The sequence below is a fragment of the Phaseolus vulgaris genome, chromosome 7, assembly GCF_051622355.1.
Source record: "Phaseolus vulgaris cultivar YP4 chromosome 7, ASM5162235v1, whole genome shotgun sequence".
Lineage (NCBI taxonomy): Eukaryota > Viridiplantae > Streptophyta > Magnoliopsida > Fabales > Fabaceae > Phaseolus > Phaseolus vulgaris.
Genome location: NC_143504.1, coordinates 1,153,232 through 1,166,959, shown reverse-complemented (window position 1 = coordinate 1,166,959; position 13,728 = coordinate 1,153,232). Strand labels below are relative to the sequence as shown.

The 13,728-nt window shown below is 32.6% G+C and overlaps 3 protein-coding genes and 1 non-coding gene across 4 annotated transcripts; all 4 read right to left on the bottom strand.

Moving 5' to 3' along the window:
• Positions 1–2,270: 2,270 nt before the first annotated feature.
• Positions 2,271–2,830, bottom strand: LOC137828714 (hexose transporter). The gene is made up of 2 exons (XM_068635395.2): positions 2,672–2,830; positions 2,271–2,586 (listed from the first exon to the last, which is right to left on the bottom strand). The coding sequence occupies exons 1-2, from the start codon at positions 2,747–2,749 to the stop codon at positions 2,503–2,505; spliced, it is 162 nt and encodes a 53-aa protein (XP_068491496.1). The 5' UTR covers positions 2,750–2,830; the 3' UTR covers positions 2,271–2,502.
• Positions 2,831–4,902: 2,072 nt separating this feature from the next.
• LOC137828614 (PIF / Ping-Pong family of plant transposase) lies at positions 4,903–7,987 on the bottom strand. Its single transcript, XM_068635260.2, has 2 exons — positions 7,576–7,987; positions 4,903–6,128 (listed from the first exon to the last, which is right to left on the bottom strand). The coding sequence occupies exons 1-2, from the start codon at positions 7,685–7,687 to the stop codon at positions 5,083–5,085; spliced, it is 1,158 nt and encodes a 385-aa protein (XP_068491361.1). The 5' UTR covers positions 7,688–7,987; the 3' UTR covers positions 4,903–5,082.
• A 961-nt stretch (positions 7,988–8,948) lies between these two features.
• Positions 8,949–9,021, bottom strand: TRNAK-CUU (transfer RNA lysine (anticodon CUU)). Its single transcript has one exon. It is a non-coding gene; the product is annotated as a tRNA-Lys (tRNA).
• Positions 9,022–9,564: 543 nt separating this feature from the next.
• Positions 9,565–11,192, bottom strand: LOC137829524 (protein SOSEKI 5). Its single transcript, XM_068636341.2, has 3 exons — positions 10,670–11,192; positions 10,488–10,557; positions 9,565–10,356 (listed from the first exon to the last, which is right to left on the bottom strand). Exons 1-3 carry the CDS (start codon positions 11,040–11,042, stop codon positions 9,825–9,827), a joined length of 975 nt encoding a protein of 324 aa, XP_068492442.2. The 5' UTR covers positions 11,043–11,192; the 3' UTR covers positions 9,565–9,824.
• Between the last annotated feature and the right edge of the window lie 2,536 nt (positions 11,193–13,728).

Here is a 13,728-nt window from a genome sequence, read left to right as displayed (position 1 = left end):
GTTTAAAATTAGTCTGACCACCTTTTATAAAGTGTAAAATTGATTTTAAGAAAAATGAAAACTAATTTTTTTGACAAAATATAATTCTAGGTAAGAAGCACACAAAATATAATTATATTTACATGAAACAAAATTAACTTTTTTTTCTTATTTTCCTTTAAAATAGAGTTTCTAATAAATATAGTTGTGTTTAACATCTTCAAATCAGTTGGATCAAAATTTAAACAAATGAACTTTTCGACCATCCAAATCCTTTAAAAGGTATTTTTTAAACACAATTTTTATTTACTTCAATTCTTCTAAAATCGTAATATACTCTCTTAAATATTATTTTCAACAAATTCTAAAAGCAATTGGGTGTGGTTGTAGCTGCTGTGCTTTGAGCAATGCAGCGAAAGCTTGAACCTGTGTTAAAGATATAAGAAGTGGAACACGTTTGTTAGATTTCTAAAAATTTCTGAGATTGAACAAGTTAATCATTTTATTAGGATCAGTTACTAATTGTATTAGTAAGTTGAACATTAGGTTGTTAAGTGCCAAGATAAGATACTATAGGTCTCTCTGGTTAAACTTGGAAATGTGCAACTGTCACCACTTTCTTGTCTACTGGTTTACTCAAAAACATCAAATTTTATTTAATTAAATAAATTTATTAATAATACATTTTAATTTTAGAGTTTAACAAAATTAGATTTTAGGATGTTAGTTAAATATTTTTCCTCAAAAAGAATAAGTAAAATTAGGAGAGCTAAATACCGTTCCTTAAACTCTACCAAAAAAAACTTTTTTCCTGAAATATATGGAGATGCGAAAAAAACATGGGTACAAGAAGAAGAGGCCTTTTATTTCCTTTAGATTTTCATATCACTTCAATATTTTTAACCATATATAATCAGATAAACCCTAACACATGAAATTTTTAGACTAGCTAGTCCTAAAAGATAGAACCCAACTCTGGTCGTTTCAACAACAGAGCTTATACCTTTCTTTGTTAAAAGGTAGAAGAAAGAAAACCTAATGTGTAATTTGCTAAGTTTGGATATCAATTCTTGGACATTATCTTCTTACTTAGGATTGATAGAACACACTTGGAGGGTTGTTTGTGATCCATCCTACCATGGGATCCCCAGACCACCATGAACGACATATACGCACCTATGCTTAATAGACTTTAGCAGCACTAGGAGGACTACGATTCGTCCTACCAACAGACCTACTTAACCAAGGGAAGTAACAGAAATCATGACTACTAGTTATTTTTGGTCTCACCACTTCATGTTGTTAGACTCACTCTAATAGTTGTAGAACATGGCAACCCACCACGATTGTTGTTGCCATGTCAAAGGAGAGAAAAAAAACATGTCAAAGGGTGCACCCCACCCTTTCCTGACATGCCAGAACAATGGAGCAACAATCATATGCATTCCACATCTCTTAGCAAAGCTGATAAGGAATGGTGAAACAACGCGAGACAAACGTTATGAAACAAACTCATGATAACAACATATCTCTGTAAACAGATGTTTCTGCACTCTGTCACATACTATTGACAGCTTCGTAATTTTAATTTTGAATTTCTTTTTACTTGCTTTTACTCAGCTATACATAGTTGTAATCCTACCGCATCAATAAAATCACACCTTTAAAGGAGTATCATAACCCCCTCTCTCGCTTAATCAGCACAGGAATGGGATTTAGTTTAACCAAGCAAAAGTTGATGCAGTGAAATCTTTGTCCTGGTCCAAATGCTGAGTTCAATGTTCGAATACTTGCATTAATATGATAGTAAAACGTAGATTTTGTGAGGATAGAGTGGTCGGTATGTATTGGCAGGTTTTTCTTCATTTCTTAGGGTGTTTTGAGAGTATGTAATGAGTCCTTAAAATGTATAAGGGTTGGTGTAACCCTTTTTCTCCTTTTCTATTAATTTTTTTTTTTGCCGATTAAAATAAAAACATAATTATCTACATATGAAAATCTTAAGGAGCTGAGGAGTCACTTCTTCAGGTTCAGAACAAGATGGGACTGGGGAGAATACACGTGAGGCCCCTGAACTAACAGGATTACCCTACAAGCTCTCACTAAAATTCTCCCACGAGAACATGTCCCATTCTCAGCACCATAACGTGAGAACGAGTCTAGGTCATAGGGAGAAGCATTTGGAAGTAACATTGGAGAAGAAATTGGTGACATGGATGAGAGTTTTCATTGGAAATCCCGGACGGGATTGATAAGGCATAATCTATAAATAAGGATGCACAAAAAACAACTAGTTTGAATATATCAACACATATTAATCATAATATAAACACTGAAGCCAATAATTGGGAATTTCAGTTCTAAGATGTGCTATCGAGCAGTTTCACGGTTGAAACAGGGAATCTAAACATTCAACACATAGACATAATTGATAATTGATAAACAGCAGAAGAAGATGAAGATTATTTAACAGAATAAAGAAAAGCATAGAAAGAGAATAGTGTAGGAGAGTGGAGCAGTGAGTTAGTTAGGGTTTTGAGGATGATCTTGGGGGTTACCGAATTTTTGTTTGAAGGAGTTTTGGCGCTGCAACCAGAAGATGTGACCCTGAAAGTGAAAACGCAATGCAACAGAAGAGAATTGATGAAGAATTGAAGAATTGAAGAGAAGAGAAGAGAGGAAAATAGCTTACCTGAAGTGCTGCAGCCCAAGCAATGATGAAAGATGCCATCCAAAATTTCTTCTCCTTCACCACATTTTTCAATTCCATTCTTCTTCCAAATCAATTTCAATGCCTTCTCTCTGCGCTTCGATTTCTTCTTCCCTAATGCGCAATCACAGCGCCACCTTTTTTTTTTTTTAACTCTTCTCTTTGAACAATAACAGGCCACCCAGATAGCCCAATTATACACTTTCCTTCTTTCGTAAGGCCCAAATATTTCAGAGACAAGACTGCTTCTTCCTGCACCTCCATATCTTCGTGTGCCACCCCCATAAGTTTTTCATATTCCAAAAATACCCTTCTCAATATTATAGATTACATGATCCGGAAGTCTTTTTGTGATTAGCTTCCAGATTACATAATCCAAAAGTCTTTTCTATACATAAGATTAGATATCGGATTATGTAATCCGGAAGGCTTTTTTTTCAGATGTATTATTAGCTTCCGAATTACATAATCAGGAAGTCTTTTCTAAATATGAAATTGACTTCCAGATTACATAATCCATTGACTTATTATTCCAAATCTAAGAGGGTGGAAAAAAAAAGATAAAGTAGTATTTTCACATTTAGTATGGGGTGGTACAAGAAGGTATGGAGGTGTAGGAAGAAAGAGTCTAAAATGCTAGGAGTATTTCTTCCTGCACCCCCTATATTTTTTTCCTGCACCCCTATATTATTCTGAACATAATTTTTTTTTGACTTTTAGAATAATAAATTTAAAATTTATAAAATGTGTTTTAAAAAGTATGTTCTGAAAATGTTTCAGAAAGAATAATTCAAAATTATTTTTAAAAGAGATAAAACAATATTTTTCCAAAATGATGGAATACTAGAAGAAATTTGTTGGAATGAAAGAAGAAAGACCAAATACTAGTTGCTGCTATGCTCTTATACCAAAATAACTAAATAATTATTCTATTTAATACTTATTTTTAAAATTATTTAAAACATTATAATGTATTAAATTATTCTTAACCTTGTGTGCATTTCTTTCACTTAGTTACCTTTTGAAAATACCTTCTCTCAATTTCATAATCTTCTTTACCAACATTTTTGTAATAAAATAAAAATTAAATGCTGACTTTTTAAATTTACATATAACTTGATTTTAAACTATCAAAAGAATGGTTATTTTATTTTTCTAAGAGAATTTAAAGTTTATTCAACCAGACATATCATATGATAAAGTCTGTGTTTATCTCTTCCGATGTACACAAATTTTAATAAGGTCACATTATTGACTTTTATAAAAAAAAAAAAGAGAAATAGACCCATTATGATATAATACTGTAAATTCTAAATATTAAAATATTAATTTCTATAAGTTTGGTATTATTTATTTTTTGGAATGAACTCAAGATATATAATCCTTCTATGCTTTGAAATTTATTTTAAAAAGTATTATTTCCTAAAACTTTATTTCATGCGCATAAATTTGAAAATCAAACCACACCATATTATTTTGTTATTATTTTAGAGCTATTGTTTTATTAGTTTGCATTACACTTTCATTTAATAAAAAATTATTATATATTATTACAACAAAATAATTAAATAGTAATTAAATTTAAAGATGAAAACAATTAGTTACTATATTAACTAAATTAGATATTATTTTAAAAACTAAAAAATTATTGATATATAAAGTGATTTTTATTATTAATTAAAAATTATAAAATATTTTTAAATTGGTATATAAACTAGTTATTAAGATTTTAACTACTAATATTTTAGATTTTAAATTAATTTCTAAGATTAATAGAGACTAATTTAAAATCTAAAGTAGTTAATAGTTAAAATTTTAGTAACTAATGATTAAATATTATTTTTTTATTAATAATAGAAACTACTTTAAATATTAATAGTTTTTTCAGTTTATAAAATAGTCTAATAATAACTAATTATTTTGATTATTAAAATTAATTTTTATTTAATAATTTTTTTTTATAACACTATCCAAACGGGGTATTGCCTATCACATTTAATAAAGAGAAATAATTATTAAGTTTTTCATTTAATTCACAAGTTGCAAGTAGAAAACTTGCATAATTTGTGTCATTAGAGTTGTAGTCAACTCACCAAAGTTGTAGAAGATTGATGTCTCTAAGACCAAAAAAATGAAGAAAGGAGCAACCAAAGCCATAGTTAACTCCTTCTTGTTTTCAAAAGAGGTAATGAACTACCAAGAAAAATAGCTCATTCAACCAGAATTAGAATTAGTATATTCCTCCTTTAGCAGATACTGATGCAGAGCAGAGGCAGCTAAAAATTATTTGTGTCTAAGTCAGTTGTCTTGTCAACCAATAACATGAAGATGGTAATATAAATCTATCTTTATATAATTCCAATTCAATTGTAACAATCCTAAGAAATGATCTTTCAAGTATCCAGCTTCCCAGATAAGTAGAGAGATAGCTTCTCTCTCACAGTGTTGGCAGTGTTGTCCACAAATTCACAAGTTTGGTCTTGATATCTGGAATCATGCTGGTGGCAAGAGGGCATAGCTTCCAATACTTCATCCTCCATGTCAATAACTATATTATGCAGTATGCAGCAGACAAGAATAATTCTTGGTAACTTGTGCTTGTCTGGTTTCCACATCACACCTTGGATTATCCTCCACATCTCCTTCAGCCTAGCCAATGCTTTCTTGGCCAACATTTGAGTTTCAACAACCCTTTTGTTAAACTCAACTTGAACATTTGAGAGTCCTTTACCTTGGTAAGGTGTGAGAAGCCATGGCAAAAGGGGGAAGCCTGTGTCCCCTATAATGTATTCCCTTACCAGTGTTCCCTCTGGAAGTGCTTTCTTACCACCATTCAATCTTTGCCCTTCTTCCCCAAGTTTGAAAAAAGAAGAACTTCTAAGCACTTGCTCATCACTCATACTTCCTGGCCATCCAGTAACTATGTCACGGAATCTCAGATCCGGATCCACAATGGCTTGCAAGACCATGCTGCAATTCTTGTCACGATCAAGCCACACACTATTCAAAGCATCCACAGAGGGCAGAGTCATCATTATGTGTGTGCTGTCAATGGCACCACAACAATTATAAAGACCCCTTATCTTCTCAAACTTAGACTTTATCTCTTCCATTTCCGTTTCAGTTGAAGACCAGCTAAGATGGTGGAGTCCTCTTTCTTCCATGGCTTCCACAAACTTCCATGTTACTTGGGAAACAGTGGACTGATTCATCCGAAATGAGTCGCCAATGGTTGACAATGACTCACCAGAGCTGAGCCTTCTAAGAGCTATAGCCACTTGGTCATTTAGAGACAAACGTTTGCCATTTAAATCAACAAAATTTGAGGCTCTGGCCAGCAGGTCTTCTCCCACAAGAAAACATATATAGTTGAAGGTCTTCCTTGAGATCTTGAAAACTGACTCAAATTTCTCTATGTTTTTAGATTGGGCCAAAGGTCCTAAAATTGGTAAATAAAGCATGAGCATATCATGAAGATGGGTGTTGAATTTCACAATAATATATTACGAGTAAGTTTAGCATGTTAAATAACATGAAAGGAAGTTAGCCCACATGCCAGGAGAAGCAATGGCAGAAACAATCTTCTTTATATAACAGGGACAATCAAATTAGAAATATATGTGCAAATTCTATGTAACTGGGATGGTTTGAGGTCAGTTTCTCTGAAAGCTGTCAGAAAAATCCTTCTTTTCTGATACAAGGAAATCTACTCAAGTCACAAAACACAAATGTCACAAACTATGAACAACCTAATGGCTATATGTGACAGAATTTTGATTAAGAAAATCAGTATAGTAAGGAATTGACTGAAGGGGTTCAACTCAAAAAAACTTAAAAAGGGTTCATGCCTCTGCTTTTCAGATTTTATTTTCTTTCAAAATCTCTTCTGCTGTCAATCAGATTATAAGGTTTTGAACACATAAAATTGAATCTTTTACTATACCATCCACACCAGTCTAATATTTATTCAGAGTTCATCTCACATTTAACAAAAGAAGTTCCACAGAATCTATATACCTTTGTCATCTTCAATCAATTTAATAAGGCACATGAAAAAAATATATTTCATAAATAGTTTTATTAGTTGGAAAGTACCATGTTAACAACAGGCTTGAGTAATCTCACCGTGCATGCATCTGATTATTAGTTAGTATAAAGATGAGATTGCAAATTATGTGACTGACATTGCTAAGAGACGAAAAGCAGACATTGCTAAGAGACGAAAAGCTAAATTAAAGGAAGAAAGATCTTTTGAAACGGGTTGAAAGTCAAAATGAGTGTTGACTGACATCAATGCATAACAAGATAAAGAAGCTGCACAATTCACGTGAAAACAATGCATAACATACCCAGATTGTTATGTAACTGAAAACTGCAGCAAGTAAAGATAACAAAAATAATCACAGTGTTTACCTACAAAATCCCACCAATGGTCTAATTATGTGGTAGAAGTTTCACAATTTGGAAGGTTAAGGTACAGAATAACAACTAGCCAAACAGATATACAATAACCAATCAGGATTCAACAAAATTATAACAACCGAAGTCTACTAAAGTTCCTAAGTAAGAAATAAATTCCTAGTCAGAAACACATTTTGGTCAAAGGCATGGGGTCACTTTCTTTATCAAGCAATTCAGCAAAGATGTATGTCCCATAAGAGCAACATGAATACGAAAGTCAAGCAAACAAAGATATTAACGAATTAAGCTTGAAGAACAAATCTTGAATCATTATAATCCTACCCATTACCAAAAAGCACATAACTTTTTGCCCTACATTAGATAATCATAATAATAATAACTACCCTTTTTGATATACAACAACAAGCAAGTAAAAGAATATCACACACACATGTCCAATCAGAAGAAAGGATATTGCAGTGTACCTGAAATTCTGAGGGAGAAATGATGCCACCAATCGAATGGGGTGGCAGAGGCATCTTGGCCATCTTTGTTATCAGCCTTCTTCCTTTTCTTGATTCCTCTGATGGAACCCATTCAGTGTTTGTTCACAACACAAAATAACACCAAAATCAGAAAAGGGGAACAAAACCCATTAATCACCACACAGATTTCAACCCCTCCAAACAAGAATCAAAGTGTTTGTGTGTGTGCAAATTTCCCAGTAAGAAAAGTTGAATGAATGAATGAATGAAGTAGTAAAGCATATGGATGAAGGATGAAAGAAAAAAAAAAGGAAGCAGAATACGTGAGTGTAATATCTATATATGTATATATAGGTGGAGTGAAGGGAATCAGAGAATGTAAAAAAAAAAAAAAAAAAAAAAAAAAAAAAAACTATAAAAAGAAATTAAAATAGTTCAATGAGATGAGACCGCTCTCATAAATCGACATGTCATGAACAATTCAAAACTTCCTCGTCTGTGGTCTTTCAATTATTTTTTTTAATTTTTTTTTTACTTTTTAAATCACTTTAGCTAGTGGTAATTTTTAAATATAAGAACTGAAAATAAAATATGTCAACATTTCTCCTAAATTTTTTTTTATTGTCACAATCACTACACTAAAAATTTCCTCTTCAATTTCTTTCTCTGGTTGTTCTACCAATTGCCATTTTCTCTCCATTATTCATTCCAAAATATCATTTTCATTTACTACAATTGTTGGACCATTTCTGTTTTCACATATTCGTCACTGTCTTTAGAGTTTACATACCTGTACAAATTCATTTAAGATCATCACGCTTTTTAATGAAACACTGAATAAACTCACTTATTATATATAGTATTTAAAGTATAAGGATAAATATCATTTTCCTTTTATATTAATAAGAAATTGATTTTTTTAAAATATCAATAAATTATTATAAACAGATTGTAATTTGAATTTTTTTAAATAATATATATTTTGCCATAGATTGTACTTTTTTTAAAAACAAACAAAATTGTGATTTGAATGTGGTAAATCCATTGAACTAAACTGTGATACCTTTTAATGGTAAGAGAATTGGTTTTAAAAGAAAAGAGATTTGAGTGGAACTTTCAAAATAGGGACACAACAAGAAAGAGATGAGAGGAAGATATTGAAAACACAGTATTTGCTTTTAATCCACTTGATATAAAAAATCATATATGCTACAACACCAACCCTTTTATAGATAATTCATGTAGCAGAAAAAAACAATTAATTCATTTAGTTTTTTTTTTCCTTTGTGAGCCAAATTGAATACTTTGTTAAAGAATGAGTATTAGTCCCACATTGCGCAGAATAGAAGTTGAGAAATAAATATAAAAAAAAACGCCCACCGTGGGGCTCGAACCCACGACCACAAGGTTAAGAGCCTTGCGCTCTACCAACTGAGCTAGACGGGCTTTATATTAATTTTTAAGTGATTTATTAAAAGTAAATAAACCATTAATTTCAATTACAATATTTAATGATCTTATTTAATTTAAATTAATAATGAATACACTTATTAAAATTTTCAGATTTTACTCTTTTCAAAGGAAATAAAATTGAAATTATACATGACGTATCTATGCAAAATAGTGTCCCATTTAATATTTTTAGCAATATTTATTTCATAGATTTGCCACGTTTTGAACATGCATGTCACTGAACGCCTTATCGTATGACAGTATCTAATTCTAATTTTTTAGTCATAATATTAGTGACGTGTCTGATATTCAAAACCATAAGGAGTTAAAACAATTTAGAATTATTTTTTAAAGTAAACTCAACTCATTCTTCTCAATGTGGGGCTGTAAACCCACATCTCACTGCAAGTTCACAAGTTTTCTTTCTAATGATGTTTTAGTTACACAACCCAACCCTTCCTTTACTACCTTCAACAGTAATAAAGCCAAAGCAGATAGACCAAAAAGACTTGGATTAAGTATTTTTCCATCGGGGTATTGGCTTCAACCAAATCCAACAAATTTTGTTCTAGACAAATGGTCATGGAGTAATACTTGGTGCCAACAAAGATACAAGGAGCAATAATTCATCTCATCACATGTCTAATTTGATTAAAAGGACAACACAAGGGATAGATGTAACTCTCAAGTTATTGTTCCATTTCTAACTGAATAAAAGCTGCATAATCATATCATAGAGAGTGATCAATAGTTCCTCTTTTGTAACTACAAGCTACAATATTCATGAACCTTTGACATCATCCACACCTGATGAACTGCATGAGAACTTCTGAAGCCTTGATCCTCCCACTTGGACGTTCATTCTCAACCCTCTGGTTTCTGATATCTGCTGATCCGTAACCCTCCAAAGACCCTTCCAACGCACCAAAACTAGAACTAGAAAACCGTGATGAAGACCCTTCATTTCCTTCACACTCTTCAACTTTCTCCCGTTTTATCCTTTCCCTACGCTTCTCCTCAGTCTGAGTTGATGCATTGGTGCCTTTCCCTGCAAACTCCTCGCACGTTTTTGCCTTATAAAACTTGTAATCACACGAGTTCAATGATTGGCTTCTCCCCTTTATGGTTGCAGGGGAATCTGCATCCATGCTAGAGTTGTTTGCTTCTGTCGAACTCTTGGAGCTTGATGTCGATATTGTCTCACAGGATCGAAAGCTCAGAGAAGCTTCTATCATCTGTGTCCCTTTGAGAACATACTCATGACCACTACTTGGGTAAATCAAATCATTCTCAGACAAATCTTGCCACACAAACCCGTTTTTGTAACTCCTACAATGAAAGATCTCGTTAGCATAATGTCTTTATACCATGTTCTATGTTCTACTATGGTTTAGAATAGAACTATCTAATCATAACACACACGTGAAGCAATTGGGTCTGAAGAGAAAGAATAAAGATACCTTTTTGTAGACCAAGAATACATGTTGGTCATGCCTTGTCCCCGGAGAAAACTCAATCTATCTATCACATCTGATCAGAAAGACAGGGTGAACATACAAGAGAAACAGTGAATTTTATCTGGGCATAACTCAAATTCAGTAGCTAGCATCTCTATTTTCCATTACAGTACTGTAGCATTTACCTTTGACACATAGAACTCCTCGTGGAGAAGAGATTGGAACCTCCATGAGATGTGGATGTTCAAGCTGGCCATTTCGGGAAAGGTAGTATATTACTGGAACTCTGAGCTCAGTTGCTTGATGTTTTGGTTCAGTGCAGATTTTGGAGCTCTCAAAACCTGCTTCTCTTTCTAGCATTTTTCCCTTAATGAATAGAAGCAGAAAGCAGCAAATGGAGGTAGTGAAAGCCAAAGTTTGTGAGTGCAGAATGAGAAGGTATTGTACTATTATCTGAAATGGGAAGATGGGTGTGTTGAATTGTGCTCTAAATTCAGGAGATTGTTGGCATTTATAGTGAAATGGGCCAGCATGAGGGAAAGTGTCTCTTGTTTGCATTTGGCTAATAATGAGCTTTCATGTTCCCACACCAAGTGGCATGCCATGCAATTGCATATACTTCACGGCAACATGCCAAACCTCTTGTTTGAGATTATACTTCTGTTTTTGTTTTTCTGTCTTCAGGCGCGATGTTCTCAGAATGATTCTTCTTTTCATCGAGATGAGTGGGGAACTTGCAAAGACACTCTAACGATCAACAAGTTAGTTTGAGTACAAGGTACAGGTGAGTTAAGAGTAAAAAAGTTACCTTTAACACTAAATCTCATTTGATATTTATATTTTTTTAATGAACCAAAGCTGATATGAGCCTGATCAAGAATCCAGAGAACCCTATGTTTTACTATTAAACACGCTTAATTATAATTAATTATAAATTTTACAATCTGTGTTTAAATTAGAAGAGTCATTCGACCTTTCGATCATGTCAACAATCTGGTAATACATTTATTCTCAAACTCAAGTGAAACGATTTGAGTGTTAACATATAATATATAGAAAAGAAAAATTGTTTTATTTTTAACTAGATATCGTCTATAAGAGCTTATAATATTAAAGAGATGCTAGTGCTATAGTTGCAAGCTAAGGGTCAAATGGAGCTTATGAATATGAAATATCAATCATGGTACTTGGTCACGGACCAAAGTGAGCTTAGGACAAATTTTTCATTTTATTCATATGAAGCCAAAAGTTGTCCCGTGAAACCATCGCACTGCTTTCAGGGGAAAAAAATGGACAAGTTTCGGCAACCATGCAGATTGTGCGGAAACCAGTGAGAATTGAGGAACTTCGTGCACAAAACAAAATTATAAAAATGGCTAACTCACTGTTCCTTTGCATTGAAAATTTAAAACACTGGTGAAAACAATGAACCTCAAACCACTACTAGTAACTGATCAAACGGCAAGGCATTCTTCAACCATGATGTTGAGTAACTCAATGGCGGTGAAGATAAGGAAACTGTCGATGTTTAACTCTAGATAATTCTCAAAACACACAAAAAAATGTCACAGTTTCCAAGAAGGAAAAAAAATCAATAAAATATTTTGAATCTGTAAGCATCATTTCGTACGTGCCTTCACTTTGCCAAGTAAATTAAGTAACCAAAAATTTGAGGATTTGATCAAATAGATTAATGAAGTCTTATCATTAGAATAACTATGTAAGCAACTTTCCTTGTTGGTGAAACATATGTCAAATAAGGGGTTTATTATAAAGTATTGGTGTAGATTTTTAAAATCACTCAGACCCATTTTATAAAAATTACGAATAGTATTAATGTGACACAATTTATGACGAGGAAAGTTGTGTTACGTTAACACAATTTTAGTTAAAAAAAATGGTAAAATTATGTTTGGTTAACACAACTTCATCTCATAGGTTATATATTTTTTTTATAATCAGTCCCATTTCATCTATTTGAAAAAAGAAATTGCACCAATAAAAAAACAGTTTATTATGCCTGACAAAACCTTGTAATGAAGTTTGAAGGCAATCTCTGATTTTGACTGTGTTGTTTTAGCCCATAACTTATGAGAGTATTGTAATTCGTCAAATAATAATATTTGTTCCATTTGATTTGTAAAGAGAAAGACCATGATTAATTAAGGAATTTGCAGTCCAAAACAAAAGGAGCTATTGATTTTTCTCCCAAGCACAAAGTAAAAGGGACCAAATTATATCTTCTTTCCAATGGTGTAAGAAACTTTTAGATAGTTCTATTTATTAGACAAAAAAATATCTATTTTCTCTATGTTTTTCCTTTGTTTATTGCTTCTACAATTTTCTCTATGTTTCTCCTTTGTTTATTGCTTCTACAAGTATCATTTGTATCTAGAGAAAAAGAAAAAATTGTTAAGATTTTCTTAACAAATATTAAGACTCAAAAGTTAGTATTATGCAGTATAATCTCTCTATAGGAAAACCACTTGGTCACGCTATGTCTGAAGGTGTTTCTCTCTTCTCTGAAGCTGAAGTGGCGTGTGAATCAAAAGGGTACAGTGGCAGAAAGCGAATTTGAAAGCAGGTGGTGGTGAGAGATGAATGATGAGAGCTTACGTGTGATAGGGAATAAATTGGAAACAAATGAAGAAACTTTGTGGCATTTGCATTGAGCCCTTCAATGCACATAACAGGCTACAGGGCCACTGTGTGGAACCACTACGTTCCAATATCAGTGCAGAATGCAGACAGAGCAAAATGCATGGAGGAGAGTGAGGAGTGTGTTATTTGTTATTATGAAAGAGAAGATGTTTGGTAAGCTGTTCATTAATTTTCTGCATATTTTTCTCTGAATGAAAGCATACAATACAGGTAACCAATTGATTGTAAAAAATGATGATCAGGTAAGTTTTTCAAGGACTTCACTCATATTTTGATTCTTCATTTGAAATCTTTCAAGTGTAATAATGAATGATATGTCTTTGGCATGGCAGAATGTTGATTCTTATGTCCCTGCAGTTGCTTGTCAAACACAGAATCATTGTCAGGCATTGAAGCAGGAGGCATAATAATTGCTTTGATAACTTTCTTTTAAGGTACTCTGTAGAACTGGAACTTGGAGGGAGGCCCCCTCTAGGAGTCTAAGACACAATTTTTTAAATGGAAACATATTGAACAAGTGTTTTATATTTTAGAAATTATTCATATATCAGAAATTATCCGTATTTCTGTGTCAATAATTATA